The 16,269-nt window shown below is 43.4% G+C and overlaps 1 protein-coding gene across 6 annotated transcripts; it reads left to right on the top strand.

Moving 5' to 3' along the window:
* The first annotated feature begins 365 nt into the window (after positions 1-365).
* Positions 366-10,785, top strand: LOC138652304 (histidine protein methyltransferase 1 homolog). Of its 6 annotated transcripts, XM_069743107.1 has the most exons (5): positions 415-624; positions 814-907; positions 2,094-2,206; positions 7,121-7,164; positions 8,240-9,677. In XM_069743107.1, exon 5 carries the CDS (start codon positions 8,314-8,316, stop codon positions 9,283-9,285), a length of 972 nt encoding a protein of 323 aa, XP_069599208.1. In that variant the 5' UTR covers positions 415-624; positions 814-907; positions 2,094-2,206; positions 7,121-7,164; positions 8,240-8,313; the 3' UTR covers positions 9,286-9,677. The 6 variants fall into 6 exon arrangements, with proteins under 6 accessions (XP_069599207.1, XP_069599202.1, XP_069599198.1 ...); XM_069743106.1 differs by lacking the exon at positions 7,121-7,164 and having other exon boundaries at positions 366-419; positions 8,240-10,785; XM_069743101.1 differs by lacking the exon at positions 7,121-7,164 and having other exon boundaries at positions 366-581; positions 8,240-10,785.
* The last annotated feature ends 5,484 nt before the right edge of the window (positions 10,786-16,269 follow it).

The following is a 16,269-nucleotide window of genomic DNA, read 5'->3' as shown; positions in this document are numbered from 1 at the left end:
GCACAGCCACCATTTTAGAACATGCTAGCCGGGGGGGGGGCATAAAATGGCGCGGACCTTACACGGAATTTCTATGCCTGAACTCACTGCCTATTCCTCACGTTACCGAGTCTACTAACCCTTTCCTAGCTCTGCTATTACCTCTGTTCCCTCCACAACTTCCGCGCAGTGTGAGGAGACTATCACACTAAATAGTTTTACTTCCGGGTGTATTATATAAGCTGCACTCCAGACGAAAACCAATCACACTTGTTGTGCTATCCGCTTACATGAGAAACGAGCTGCTATAGGTCAGTGCTTATAGACTGGTGATTTGCTGGGACGCAGGGTGGGCGGGGCCATGCTGTGAGGGGAGTGTTTCCTGTGCAGACCTCGTGTGCAGGCTGCAGGAGGGGAGCGTCCTCTATGCTCAGCTACATGTAAGACCCCGTATGTGCAGTGCCAATGTCAGCAGTGCAGGGAGGCTGGCAGCCAGGGCTGGAGATGGGAGACAGTCTGCCCACACTTCTGTAGGCAGAGCTCAGGGTGGGAGGCTGACACGTGGGCAGCTCTGTTTATAGCATCCCAGGCTGTGAGAAAAGGTTTGTGGAACTACAAGGTCCAGGTGATGATTAATGCTTGGAGGTAAAATGCCAAAGATGAATGATATGATTCTTTTTAGACATTTTAACCCTTTAAGGCCTTTTTTTTATTGTCCTTTTGTATGTACCTCCTCTTTTTTTTTGTAAGAGACACATTTATTTATTTTTTTTATTATTTTTTTTCCATGGTCACCTTAAATTTTACTATATAACATACTGGAACAATCCCAAGTGCAAGGAAATAGTGGCACTCATTGTATGGTAAGAATAACCTGGAAACCCGATTCCCCGCATCGGCATGATTACCACGATGCCACACGTAACAGGTTTGTGTTTCATTATTTAGTCATCGATAAAAAAGAAAATAATAATTTTTGCCATTGTAGTGTTTTATACTGTTTCTGGTAAATGTGTTATTGTATTCTTTGAGCAAAGTGTATGGAAATCCTGGAATTCAGCTTCCCTTTTTTTTTTTTTTCTTCTCATTCACCTCCTGTAGAATACAAATTAATTTCCTTTTTTTTCTATTTTGCTATTTTATTTTTGTGGCTTACAAGTTGAGCTTCATAGGAATTTTCCCATGCAGACCTGAGCTGCTATATAAGCCCGTCGTCGCCCTGCGATCATGTCCTGTGGCCATTACTATAGACCGCCACCATGCTGAGGCAATGAAAATGCTCTTGTTAACACTTCCCAGCGGCATTTGTGAGGTTTACCGTAATTGTTGCAATCGAAGCTAGCTATGATGGCAATATACACACATCCTGCATCTGCACTGTACAAAATGGCTGTGTTAATCCGACCAAAGCAAGTCGTGTGTTGGCGACAGTTGTGGGCCTGGAAGGATAACTAGTGCAAAAAGAGATGTCGTGGTGGCTGCTTTTATTTTTTTTAAATGTCTCTTTAAGGGTATGTGCACATGTTCAGGATTTCTTGCAGAAATTTCCTGACAAAAACCGGACATTTCTGCCCGAAATCCGCATGTGTTTTTTTTGCGGAAAAAAAACGTATCATGTGCACAAAAATTGCAGAATGCATTCTAAATGGTAGGATGCATATGTATGCGTTTTTATCGTGACAAAAACGCAGAAAAACCTGAACGTGTGCTTGTGCACACACCCAACGGGAGAAAACCAACTTTATTCCTCCTAAGAACCGCCAGCTTTCAATCATACTGGCATGTTCACAGCACATTGACTGCTGACTGTTATCACAACCTGGATCTTTGACAGTTCCTGGGGCAGAGGCAGCTGTCAGTCAAAATTCTGGGGCTTGCTTACAGCCTTTGCTCTCAGTGCGGTGAGTAGTGACTATAATTGTGCCGCCACACCTGTATGACTGAAAGCCGGCGGCTGCTGGGAGGATAATTTTCTCCCGAAAGCCGTGTTTTCTCTCCTGTCGTTGGGCATCTTTTTCATGCTGTTAACAAGCAGATTAACAGCGTTACCAATGTGAGGAGTTCTTTAGAAATGACTGCCTTGAACATAAACCACTTTTCATTTTTCTTGCCAGGAGGCTTTGAGAAAGCGTCTGAGGACAATTGTCAGTGTGCCGAACTCATTCCTTTTGTCTGATATATCTGTAAAGCACTATATGATGACCTAATGTGACCTGCCTGTACAAGGGTGAGTGTCGTGGATTTTTTTCTTCTTGACTTTACATATGGTGAAGAGTTTACTCTGAGCACCGTTTGCGGGCAGGAATCATTGTCAGATACAGATGGCAAGCACGAAAGAGTTTTTTTTGTTTTTTTTTTTTTTTTTTTTTTCATTGAACCATAAACAATTTGCTTTAATGGAACCTGTTACCAAGTTTTTGCCACCTAATCTGAGATTGGCAGGACGTAGAGACAGAGACTCTGATTCCAATGATGTCACTTACTGTGCTGCTTGCTGTAGTTTGGATGACAATAATAATAATAATAATAATAATAATAATTTTATTTATATAGCGCCAACATATTCCGCAGCGCTTTACAAATTATAGAGGGGACTTGTACAGACAATAGACATTAAAGCATAACAGAAATACAGTTCAAAACAGATACCAGGAGGAGTGAGGGCCCTGCTCGCAAGCTTACAAACTATGAGGAAAAGGGGAGACACGAGAGGTGGATGGTAACAATTGCTTTAGTTATTCGGACCAGCTATAGTGTAAGGCTCAGGTGTTCATGTAAAGCTGCATGAACCAGTTACCTGCCTAAGTATGTAGCAGTACAGACACAGAGGGCTAATACTGCATAAAGTGTATGAGAACATGATGCGAGGAACCTTTTTATATTTTTTTTTTTTTTATTATAAATAGGCCACACAGGGATCGTTAGGTTAATGCATTGAGGCGGTAGGCCAGTCTGAACAAATGAGTTTTTAGGGCACGCTTAAAACTGTGGGGATTGGGGATTAATCGTATTAACCTAGGTAGTGCATTCCAAAGAATCGGCGCAGCACGTGTAAAGTCTTGGAGACGGGAGTGGGAGGTTCTGATTATTGAGGATGCTAACCTGAGGTCATTAGCGGAGCGGAGGGCACGGGTAGGGTGGTAGACTGATACCAGGGAGGAGATGTAGGGTGGTGCTGAGCCATGGAGTGCTTTGTGGATGAGGGTAGTAGTTTTGTACTGGATTCTGGAGTGGATGGGTAGCCAGTGTAATGACTGGCACAGGGTAGAGGCATCGGTGTAACGGTTGGTGAGGAATATGATCCTGGCTGCAGCATTCAGGACAGATTGGAGCGGGGAGAGTTTTGCAAGAGGGAGACCGATTAGTAGAGAGTTACAATAGTCCAGACGAGAATGAATAAGTGAAACAGTCAGAGTTTTTGCAGAGTCGAAATTAAGAAAAGGGCGAATTCTAGAAATGTTTTTGAGATGCAGGTAAGAAGAGCGAGCCAGTGATCGGATGTAGGGGGTGAATGAAAGGTCAGAATCAAGGATGACCCCAAGGCAGCGGGCATGTTGCTTTGGAGTAATGGTGGAACCGCACACGGAGATGACAATACTGTTTTATCAGCTGAAGATTCTCACTTGGGGTCTGGTAAACCTGTTGTCATGTCGTCCTCCATGTTCATGATCTCACTTTATACCTGCCCACACCACTGGCAGTTTTCTGCCTATCCATAGTGTACACAGAAAGCTGCCAATCATTGGAATGGGCAGGGTTATACACAGTTCAGAGAGCTAGTAGATCTGCAGCAGAGAAAACTGTGATTTTAAAACTACAGCAAGCAGCCCAATAAGTGATACATCACTGGAATAAATGCTTTTGCCCTTTCATCATGTTGCTCTCAGATTCGGTAGCAAAATGTTAGAGACAGATACTCTTTAGATTTATTAGACACTTTTCCTGATGCCACTGTATATCACAGTGCACAGTATATTTTGCCCCTAGAAAAAATGCATCTCCTTTATTAAAGGGCTTGTCCACTACTGTGACAACTCCGTCTCAATCGCTTTGTTTCCCCCAAAGTTAAATAACACCTATACACTCCTTTGGTACTGCTGCACCATTCCAGTGGTATGGACAGTGGTTCCCCCTGGGCTCACATGACATTGTCATGCGATCCCTGCAGCCAAACGGTTGTGTCCTTCTTCAGATGTATCTGACATCTGGAGGAAATGAGTTGCAGCTGCTCTCTTACTTCCTCCAGATGTCTGTTATGTCCAAAGGAGGGGACAATGAAGCGGTCGCTGATATTCCGCTGGGATCGCGTCAAATATGTTTCTCGAGCCCCAGGATTGCCAGTGCTGACACCGGAGGTGAATATACGTGTTATTTTACTTGGTGGGGAGTTAGGGGGATACAGTGATTGAGGAGGGGTTGTCCAAGTAGTGGACCACCACATTTAAAGATTTCTGGCTTTCTTTTAAAAACAAAAATATCGAGGAGCCATGCTGATAAAACAAGCTAATCTTCCTCCAAAGAATTATCTCCCCATTCCAGTATTTCGACTGTCTCTGCCAGAACGGAAGCTATGACGTCCCTACTAGAGATATTGAATTTGATTGAGTCCCTGCTTATTCGGCAAGCTATAGCGCTGCAGAGGGAACCCGGATTCCTGGAGCGCAGCGGCTGATCAGCTGTCTGGTGCCACAGCTGCATGTGCCGTGGCTGTGTCACTGTCACAGCACATGCATGGAGAGCCCAACACAGACTTGCCGAATAAGCAGGGACCTGATCAAATTCGCTCAACTTTAGTCCCTACTACCAGTCTTCTGACCCTACAGCCTATCAGGCGGTCATGATATCATCACTTATCGTCCTTCAGCGTGGCACCGCTAGAGCCGGTAGCAGATTCCGGGGTTAGTATAGTTTCGTTTACCAGCATATCTCCCCATGAACAGTAGGACGGGATGCAATTTCTCTTCAACCCGAATGTGAGCTTACCTAGGATAAAGACAATGATCAAATACTCTGCAGTAAGCAAGTAAATAAATAGTTATAGCAGTGATTTTCAACCTTTTTTGAGCCGCGGCACACTTTTTATACTTAAAAAATCCCAAGGCACACCACCAACCAAAATGGCACAAAATGGTGCGTCCAGGTTTGAGATGAAAGTCTGCAGTCATTCTATGTGACTGCAGGCTTCTGAATACTCAAAGCGCAAGCACTGCACACTTTTAGGATTCTCCCTTGCCGGTGGCCAGAGTGGACGGTCATGACAGCACAAGTATGTGATTTGGATACTTCTGGTCACATTTTAACTAGACGTGTCCGGCCTCAGTCAATTCATTTTCATTGAATGAGGCCACACATGTCTAGTCAGCACGTGACCGCATGTATGTAAATCACCAACATCAGAGAATTATGATAGCAGTGTGCACTGTGAGAATTCAGAAGTCTGCAGTCACATAGTATGACTGCAGACTCATCACAACCTTGGACATCCCCTTTAATGTTCCTAACAAATAAAAATGAGAATTAGTATCACAAAAAAAAACACATTTACATCCAGGTACCTGATAGATGACGTTGTTTGTGGAGTCGCCTATTTCTTTTCATCTTCACCTTGTCCAGATGCCATGATGACTCTTCTCATCCACCGGCAGAGCTCGTTTCTGCAGACTTCCATCTTCTCCTGTCTTCTGCAGCACATCCCGACACAACACCCTTAAAGACAGCAGTGTTATTATAATGCTCCGGAATAACAATATCTGCCCTAGGCTGAGCCCCTGAGTAAATAATTGCCCCTCACTTTATTCCCAGCACATAATATGACCCTCACTGTCCCTCTTATGGTACATGCCATCCACACTGCCCTCTCTCTCTTTTCCATACTTCACACTGCCTTCTCATACGGTGTCCCTCATAGAGAGCCCAGTCTCTCTACTGTGCCCCTTCATTACACTCCTCCTACTTGGCATACTGTCTCCTCCTGGCTGTTACCTTCACACTACTCAGTATCTATTATGTGTCCACTCACACTTTCATCCCCCCATACTGTCTGCACACATTTCTAATAGCCTCCTCCTGTACATCCCCCCTGCTAACATACCCCTTTGCTCTCTCCATATTTCCTCCTCACACATTCCCCCGACTCCCCATACTGTCCTCACACATCCCATCACCGTTGCTCCCAGTACTGTCAGCACACATTTTTCCCCTCGCTACTGTGTCCTTCCACACACTTAATAAATCCCAGCACCCCACACACTTAATAAATCCCAGCACCCCACACACTTAATAAATCCCAGCACCCCACACACTTAATAAATCCCAGCACCCCACACACTAAATAAATCCCAGCACCCCACACACTTAATAAATCCCCCCACATACTCCCCATAAACCCACCCCACGCTGAATCTTCGGTGTCTTCAGCTCCACAGCACAGGAGCACTTACCACCAAGTCTCTTCTTTCTCCTGCGCGCCGGATAGTGACGTCAGCAGCGTGATCACATGACTTGATCACGCTGCTGGCGTCGCTCTGACCCAGCGGTCAGAGCCTCAATTGTACTCGCAGCTGGTAGATGTCTGCGAGTACAATTGATCTCCGGGAGCCGGCACGCTGCAGCTTCTCTGTGCCGGCTGTCAGCTTGACAGTCGGCACAGAGAACAGCTGACTCCCGTTCCCCGCGGCACACCCGACCATGTGTCGCGGCACACTAGTGTGCCGCGGCACACTGGTTGAAAAACACTGAGTTATAGGACATGTAAGTAACATAGGGTACTTAGTTGTCATTATTTATTTTGGTTTTAAAAAAAAAACAAAACAAAAAAAAGTTAAAGCCATCGCAATGCAACAAGAAGCACCCAATCAAATTGGTCCCTAACCCTAGTATTTCACCTCGCTATGTGCCAAACCTCTTTGGTTTTGCTTTAGTTCCCTGTTTTTTTTCTATTTTGAGACCTGCTTGCACATAGCGAGGTGAGTTACTAGTTATAGACCATCCTAATTGGGAATACCTTGTCGCAGTGGGATGGCTTTTAGGCTTTATTGATCAAAGTAGTGTCAATGAAATACCTTATTATATTTACATGTACTCTTACTAATTTACTTATTGCAGAGTATTTGCTCATTGTTCCTTTCCTGTCTTTTAATAGCCACAGTGTGAATGTACACCTCCAGATTGCACTTATACCAACAGGTGTGTTGACCCATTTCTTTGGTTTTACGAATTGTGATCTTAAAGGGAACCTGTCACCAGGTTTGGCCAATTACGAGTTACAGCCATCACCTTTCAGGGCTTACTTACAGGAATCTATAATGCTGCATCTAAGCCCCCGATCCGACCTGCAGGAGAAGAAAAATACGTTTTATTATACTCACCTGGGGGTGGTTCGGTCTGATGGGTGTCGCAGGTCTGGGTCCGGCGCCTTCCATCTTGTGACGCCGCCCTCCTGCTTGCTTCACAGACTCTCCAGCATCACTCTCCTGCGCAGGTGTACTCATCTTCCCTGTTGCGGGCAGAGCAAATTCCTGCAGTGCGCAGGCGCTGGGCCTCTGTGACCTTTCCCGGCGTCTGGACACTGCAGTACTTTGCCCTGCCCTCAACAGGGAAGATGAGTACACCTGCGCAGGAGCGTGATGCCGGGGAGCCTGTGTGGATGATGCACGGATGCATCCTCCACATGAAACAAGCAGGAGGCTGGCATCCCAAGAAGATGGAAGGCAACGGACCAAGACCTGCGACACCCACCGGGACCGCAGGTGAGTGTAATTTATTTTTCTTCTCTTGCAGGTCAGATATTATAAAATGCTGTAGATAAGCCCTGAAAGGCGGTGGCCACATCTCATATCAGCCAAACCTGGTGACAAGTTCTCTTTAGCACAGAATATGCTATTCTAAGTAACGGTGCTTCCAAAAAAAAAGCTAACATCACGGCCAAGTGGAAGCTTCAGAAAGGTGTTGAGGAGGTCAAGGAGTGGGACACGGAGAAAATACAGTGGTAGCTTCAGTCCTAACCAGAATCTTCAGCTCAGTATTGTGCTGAGAGAGATTGCTTTAGCAGCCACAATGTGTGAACACGGCCTATCATTTATAATATGTATTAGTAAGTGTCAAAAAATCAAGTTCCCAACAGATTTGTTAAAATTAAGATAAAGTTGGCATTCGATTTAGATTTATTTTGAAAATGATTTACAATAGTTTTTTTTTTTTTTTGTTTGTTTTTTTCTTGCAAAATGAATATTTGCATTCATGCTTTTTCTATTTTTCGTAGTCCAGCAAATGACCGAAATCTAAGGATTACCTACATTTTATTTGGAGATCATCTTGCCTATACTATCTAGTACAATGTCATTTCAATTTAATTTCAATATTGAAGAGCCAGAAGGCAGTCCTGATGAATGTGAACAAAGCCATCCAAAGGAGTCTCATGACATTAATAGATCGTGTGGAAACCACAGTGCTAGTTGTGCAGCTGAAACCTTATCCTGCAACCCAGCTACTGAGCACCACATACCTAAAGATGTTTCCAGCGTACTAGAAGACACTGTTGTCGAGAGCAGCTTGGGCCTGCAATTTGTAAATGTCTCTGTTGTGGAAATGACATTGTCCAATTCAGACGTGCATGGAGAAGACATAGTGAACAAATGCATTACATCTAACTCTGACCTGATTTCTGGTGTATATGAAGGGGGAATGAAGATTTGGGAGTGCACATTTGATCTTATAAAATATTTTGAAGATGAGGATGTTAACTTTGAAGGGAAAAGTGTTTTGGATCTTGGTTGCGGAGCTGGATTGTTAGGAATATTCTCCTTGAAACAAAAAGCCAACGTTGTTCATTTTCAAGACTACAACAGCACTGTAATAGAAGAAATTACCATTCCCAACGTGCTGTTAAACTGCGATAGTGACAGTTTAGCACATAATATTGATGGTGTATCTAGTAAGAAAAGAGCAAAAAAATCTGATGTGAAGGCTGGACTGCTGAACAAGTGTCGCTTCTTCTCTGGGGAGTGGTCTCATTTTACTCAACTGATGCAAGAACCTCCTATGAAATATGACATTATTGTAACATCAGAGACTGTATATAATCCGACTTACTACAGTGCGTTGCATGAGGTCTTTCAGAATTTATTGGCCAACAACGGAATAGTTTACCTGGCAAGCAAATCCCATTACTTTGGAGTTGGAGGGGGTGTTCATCTTTTTGAGACTTTTATTATAGAGCGTAAACTGTTTAATATCCATACTTTAAAAGTCCTTGATGATGGGCTTCAGAGAATTCTTCTCAGTTTGCTCTTTAAACAGAAGTCGTAGACAATATTTGTATTATAAATACATATCCTGGCATGAAATCCCATGTCAGGAAAGAAGTGAAGGAAAAGGAAATTATTTTCAATAAAAAAGTACCGTATGTTTTATTACATGAATATATACATCTGTATACAAAACAATAGAAATAAATGCTAATATGCATTTATGCCGCTAATATGCTTGTTATAGCCCATATTGCTACATAGCTTTATATTCTGGGCTTCCTGCTCTCATTACATTTTTGGAGTCTGCCAATTGTTGGGTGCTATTGATCCCGTGTGTAGTCTGGTGTTTTTTCCACCACCACCCCTGTTCTTTTTCATCGTTTATTTCTATTGTTTTGTATACAGATGTATATATTCATGTAATAAAATATACTTTTTAATTGAAAATAATTTCCTTTACATTCACTTCTTTCCTGACATGAGATTTCATGCCAGGATATGTATTTATTCCTGTCGAAGTGACTGTAACTAATATTTTGGACTATGGGTTTATTGACTTTTTCTGTATTTTATAGACAGTGTCCGCTTATTCCGTATAATGGATTTCAAAGCCAGAGAAAAAAACTGGCAAGCTAAAGTATCCGATGTATTTAGGCAGGGGGCCACCCAGACTACAGAGGATACAGTTACTATTAATAAAGATTTGATTAAGCAGTACAGAAACGCCCTATATAAAAAGATACGCATATGGTGGAACAGATCTGCATTAGAAAATTATATTGACAAACATCATTCCAAGAGGATTAAGGGTACAGCTGTATCCCTCTTTTGAACTTGAAGATGACGTGTTAACTAACGATGGATTTCAACGGCCACGACGTGTTCCTTAGAGTTTCGTCAGATCATTATTGACAAAAACACTATGTCTAACATCTCTGGACTCAGAAATAGAAGAATATGAACAGCGTCTAAAGCAGAGGTCCCCAACCTTTCTGACCTCGAGAGCCACATCCAGCTGTGAAAAGAGGGTCGTGAGCCACGTTCAGCTCTGAGAGAGGGTCGCGAGCCACAACCAGCTTCTTCCCCACTCACAGTAGTGTTACCGAGAGCCTCCATTACTGGTATGACAACCAAAGCTTTTCCACTGAAATCACATGAAGGCAGTATGCCAAGCTCCACGGTTTCCTATCTCACCCCCATTCAGATCTGCTCTTCTGTACAGGGCTACACACAAGTCACCATTTAGAGATCTGATCTTAATAGTTATTTACACCTGGTGCTAATGCACCAAGCTGGCAGGCAGCCGCGAGCCACACATCACAGGCTCGCGAGCCACATGTGGCTCCCGAGCTACAGGTTGGGGACCCCTGGTCTAAAGGATATTCCTGTCGAGGGTTTTGACAAAATTATGACGGAGATTACCAAAGATGTGGACAAATGGGAGAATGAGGTGTGCCAAGGCAAAACAAAAAAATTTCAAAGAGATTTGAATGACTACGACACGGATAGAATATACCGTTGGCAATTTAAAAAAATAAATCCTACCAATAAAAGGAAATTAATGGATAAGAAAACATCTAGACCTAGCCACCACAGAAGCCCCTCCGTTAGTTCTGCCGTATCTACATCTGACATCAACACTTCAGTTAAGGTACCGTCACACTAAGCGACGCTGCAGCGATACCGACAACGATCCGGATCGCTGCAGCGTCGCTGTTTGGTCGCTGGAGAGCTGTCACGCAGACAGCTCTCCAGCGACCAACGATGCCGGTAACCAGGGTAAACATCGGGTTACTAAGCGCAGGGCCGCGCTTAGTAACCCGATGTTTACCCTGGTTACCATCGTTAAAGTAAAAAAAACAACCACTACATACTTACCTACCGCTGTCTGTCCCCGGCGCTCTGCTTCTCTGCTCTGGCTGTGAGCGCCGGTCAGCCGGAAAGCAGAGCGGTGACGTCACCGCTCTGCTTTCCGGCCGCTGTGCTCACAGTCAGTGCAGGAGGAGTGCAGAGAAGCTGAACGCCGGGGACAGACAGCGGTAGGTAAGTATGTAGTGGTTGTTTTTTTTTTACTTTAACGATGGTAACCAGGGTAAACATCGGGTTACTAAGCGCGGCCCTGCGCTTAGTAACCCGATGTTTACCCTGGTTACCAGCGAAGACATCGCTGAATCGGTGTCACACACGCCGATTCAGCGATGTCAGCGGGAGATCCAACGACGAAACAAAGTTCTGGACTTTCTTCCCCGACCAGCGATATCACAGCAGGGGCCTGATCGCTGCTGCCTGTCACACTGGACGATATCGCTAGCGAGGACGCTGCAACGTCACGGATCGCTAGCGATATCGTCTAGTGTGACGGTACCTTTAGTGATGCGGAAAACACAACCGGAGAGACATCCAGAAAGTTGCCTGAGATCTTTACAAGATCTAAGGCCCTCCGTACTCAGGGGGAACAACTTAAAGTAATTAATTTATCTAAACACCAACTGTCCATGGCCGAAGTGAGATTACTTGAGAAAGGGCTAACCTTCTCACCCACAAATCGGCTAGATACCTTTACCGCGGTAAAGGATTTACACCTTTTTTCTAGGAAATTGATTCTTAAATAATTGCATTATAAAAGTGATAGCAATAACACCTTTTCCACAGTGGAAGAAAGGGAAGCGCTGAGAAACTTGGAGGAACTCTTACAAGAAAATTCATCTACTCAGGTAAGCGATTTCCCACATGGGTTGTTCAATAAATCAAAAAAGTTTCCTCCAATCAATACACGCTCAGCTATTGAAATCTTTACCAAAGTCCTTACTGATGAGATTGAGTCCCTATCAAAAATACCATCCTGGGCCTCAAATATCAACAAGGAGGAATAACAGGCTCTTATACGTCTACAGTCTCTCAAAGATGTAGTGTTCAAACCGGCAGATAAGGGGGGCAATCTAGTAGTATGGCCAGTAAATATGTATGAAAACCAAGCCTACAAATTACTACATACCCCCATTGCTATCAGAAGTTATCTTTTAATCCTCTTTCCAGGTATCACACCGAACTTATTACAATAATTGAAAAGGCCTTTGAAAAAGTAATCGTTACAAGAAAAATGCTGGACACCATTCAAAATTAAGTCCCAAATTACCTACCCTATACCTTATACCCAAACTACATAAAAATCCAGAGGACCCACCAGGAAGACCCATTATTTCGGGCAACGAAGGTCTCTGTGAGGTGGTCTCTGACTTTATCGATTATTTTTTTTAAACCTATAGTGTCCACCCTACCATCATACATTCAGGACACGACATCAGCACTCCAAAAATTAAATAACCTATCCCTGGATAAACATATGGTTATGGTCACGGCCGACGTGGAGGCTTTGTACACCTCCATTAGACATCAAGACGGCCTGAAGGCAGTAGAATGGTATTTGAGAACCAGTAATCTGGATCAAGTTATGACCCCCCTGATTATCTCTCTTTTGGAGTTCGTGCTAACTCACAACATCTTTACTTTTAATAGACATACTTATTTGCAGACCCAAGGCACAGCTATGGGTGCCTCCTGTGCCCCATCTTACGCTAATTTGTTTTTAGGGGCATGGGAAAGGGAGATTTTTCAGGGGGATCTAATCCCTGAAATACAACTAGCCCAGGGATGGATGAGGTACATTGACAACGTGTGGTTTGGGAAGGTACAGTCAATGAACTCCATAGCTTTATGGCCAAATTAAACGATAACAATCTAAATATATATTTGACCTACAAATTCGGTCGGGAGTTGGAGTTCCTAGACATCAAAATTGATGTCCTCCATAATGGCATGATACGTACCGACCTATATAGAAAACCCACGTCAACAAATTCTATACTGCATGCAGCTTCCTCACACCCATCAACTACCATTAAAGGAATACCAGTGTGCCAATTCCTGCGAGCAAAACGTATTTGTTCCGAACAACGGGACTTTGAAAAACAGGCAGCTGACCTCACCAATAGGTTCTTGGACCGTGGGTATAGCAGGAGGTACATTAGAAATGGATACAGGAGAGCCAAGACAATCTCCAGGGACCAACTCCTCTTTTCCTCTAATAACAAAAAATCAAAAAACACTAATGACCAGGTTAGATATATTTCCACTTACAATAATCGTTGGAATGATATAAAAGCCCTATTCAAAAAGCACTGGAATATCCTAATGACGGATCCTGTTCTAAAGAAAATTCTCCCAGACGGTCCTCTTATGATATCGAGAAGAAGTAGGAACTTACGGGACTTATTAGTGCATAGTCACTACGAGCCAGTATTAAAATCAATTCAAAAACCTTTACAACAAGGCTTCTTCCCTTGCGGCATGTGTAAAGCATGTCTGAATATGAAGAGAGCTCATTCCTTTACCAACTTTGATGGATCCAAAATTTTGGATATCCGTAAACATCTCACTTGCTCCTCACAGGGAATTATTTACCATGCCACTTGCCCTTGCGGGCTGATTTATATTGGTCTGACTACCCGTGAAATCAAAACTTGTGTACGTGAACACGTTCGCGATATTGAGAAGGCTAAAACCACGGATGATTTGTCTCTACTAAAATCCTTGCCACGTCATTTTAAAACCCACCATGATTGCAACTCTAAGGGCCTTCTGTTTAAAGCCATCGATCAAATTGATTTGGGTTTACGTGGAGGTGATTTGGCCAGGTCTTTAGCACAACTCTAGAGTAAATGGGTATATAGACTTGGCACAATCACACCACGTGGCCCAAATGAAAGCTTTGGCTTCAACTCATTTTTGTAACTTGTATCTCTTCAATTTTATCTTCATTTTTAAGGCATATTTTAATTTTCCATTTTCTGTGGCTGTGCCGCTAATATGCTTGTTATAGCCCATATTTCTACATAGCTTTATATTCTGGGCTTCCTGCTCTCATTACATTTTTGGAGTCTGCCAATTGTTTGGTGCTATTGATCCCGTGTGTAATCTGGTGTTTTTTCCACACACCCCCCCCCCCCCTCCCCCTGTTCTTTTTCATCATTTATTTCTATTGTTTGGTATACAGATGTATATATTCATGTAATAAAATATACTTTTTTATTGAAAATAATTTCCTTTTCCTTCACTTCTTTCCTGACATGGGATTTCATGCCAGGATATGTATTTATTCCTGTCGAAGTGACTGTAACTAATAATTTGGACTATGGGTTTATTGATATTTGTATTATGTTTAAAAAATATGACAGTATATTAAAAATTATACTCTTTTTATATAAGGTAAGATTGATATTTGAATTGTTACTAGTATGATTTATTTTTTTTTTTTTTGTTTTACAGACTCTTGACATCCATTGTCAGTATTAAACACACAACGCTGGTTTTATTTGTGCAAATCATATTACTGTATATACTCGAGTATAAGCCAAGATTTTCAGCCCACTCGGCTTATACTCAAGTCATACCCAGGGGTCAGCGGGGGAGCGGGGACTGTCTAATAATACTCACCTACTCCAGGCGCGGTCCCTGGCTTCCCCGGCGCCGGCAGCTTCTTCCTGTACTGAGCGGTCACATGGTACCGCTCATTACAGTAATGAATATGCGGCTCCACCTCCCATACAGGTGGAGCCGCATATTCATTACTGTAATGAGCGGTAACTGTGAGCTCAGTACAGGATGAAGCTGCGGCATCGGGGAAGCAGGGACTGCACAGCGCCAGGACCAGGTGAGTCTAGTAAATAGAGAGGGGGCACCACAGAAACACAGGGATCCAACCCGGTCTATACTATGAACAACAGTACAAAGAAAAAACACAAGAAATAGACCATATAAAGGGGATCACCTGAGGCAATGGATCAAATATAAAAATATACAAATTTTATTGGTGTAACACAAAAGAACACAGAAAACCACACAGAGCACAAGTTAGAAACATTTAAAATTGGACCTACATATGATAACATATGGCCCATAATAGAGTCAACCCCCTGAAGAAACTCCACAGAAATGGTACAATAGAAAGTCCTTGTAAATACAAGGTATGATGTCTACGTGAACAGCACTCTAGGCCAGGGGTCTCCATCTCCAGGCCTCGAGGGCCGCCAACAGTACAGGTTTTCAGGATTTCTTTAGTATTGCATCGGTGGTAATGTGATCATCTGCACAGGTGATGATTCCAAACCCTGTGCAATACTAAGGAAATCCTGAAAACCTGCACTGTTGGCGGCCCTCGAGGCCTGGAGTTGGGGACCACTGCTCTAGGCTCTAAAAAGAGCGAGATAAAAACTAGCTGGGAAAAACTTACAGCGACTAAATTATGACACATAAATAGCAGACTCGGCAACACACTGTAAAGGCATCAAATTGCACACATAAACCATACCATGATAAGGCAATTAGTAAAGTGCAGTAGTATGTGGTAAAGTATATGCATAAATTTGACACCTATTTCACACACAAAATAAACAGGTGGAGATAGATAAGTATGCAATATACCAGGCAATAAGCCATATACAACCCCCTCTCACACAATCATCTAAAGGGGTATAAAACCCAGTATGCCAAAACATCAAGCCTTCCCATAATAGGGAACATGCAGTGAGTTACCAAAGCCGAAAAGCCCAGATTAACATATACCAGTCACTATTATGCAAACCCAAATGCTGTTCAAAGCATGTAAGGAGCCCTGGGGAGTACAGACAGGAGGTGCGCAGACCCGACGCGTGTCGCCACAGACAGTGGCTTCGTCAGGGTTGTCTCCTGTTGACGTCCTGTGTCCTTAAATAACAGAATAATCACAATTTGAGCAAATGCAGCTGTGCTGCTTACCAGAGAAATCGTGGACCCCATCAACACGGGAAGTTCCAGGAGCGGCGTCCAGTGAGTTCAGACGGCGCATGTGGAGGTTCCACCTGTTGCGCGTCATAGCGCCTCAGGCAAGATTGCAATTGTCACCAAATAGTATTAGAGCGGTGTCCAGTGAGTTCAGATGGCGCACGCGCGTGTGGAGGCTCCACTTGTTGCGCGCCTCAGGCAGGGTTGCTATGGTCACAAGAAA

Source organism: Ranitomeya imitator, chromosome 1 (assembly GCF_032444005.1).
Source record: "Ranitomeya imitator isolate aRanImi1 chromosome 1, aRanImi1.pri, whole genome shotgun sequence".
NCBI lineage: Eukaryota > Metazoa > Chordata > Amphibia > Anura > Dendrobatidae > Ranitomeya > Ranitomeya imitator.
Note: the sequence above shows the minus strand (reverse complement) of the source record. Positions and strands in the feature narration are given on the sequence as shown.

Coding starts and splice junctions, on each gene's coding strand:
- LOC138652304 (XM_069743106.1), top strand. CDS start 8,314: ATGTCATTTCAATTTAATTTCAATATTGAAGAGCCAGAAGGCAGTCCT.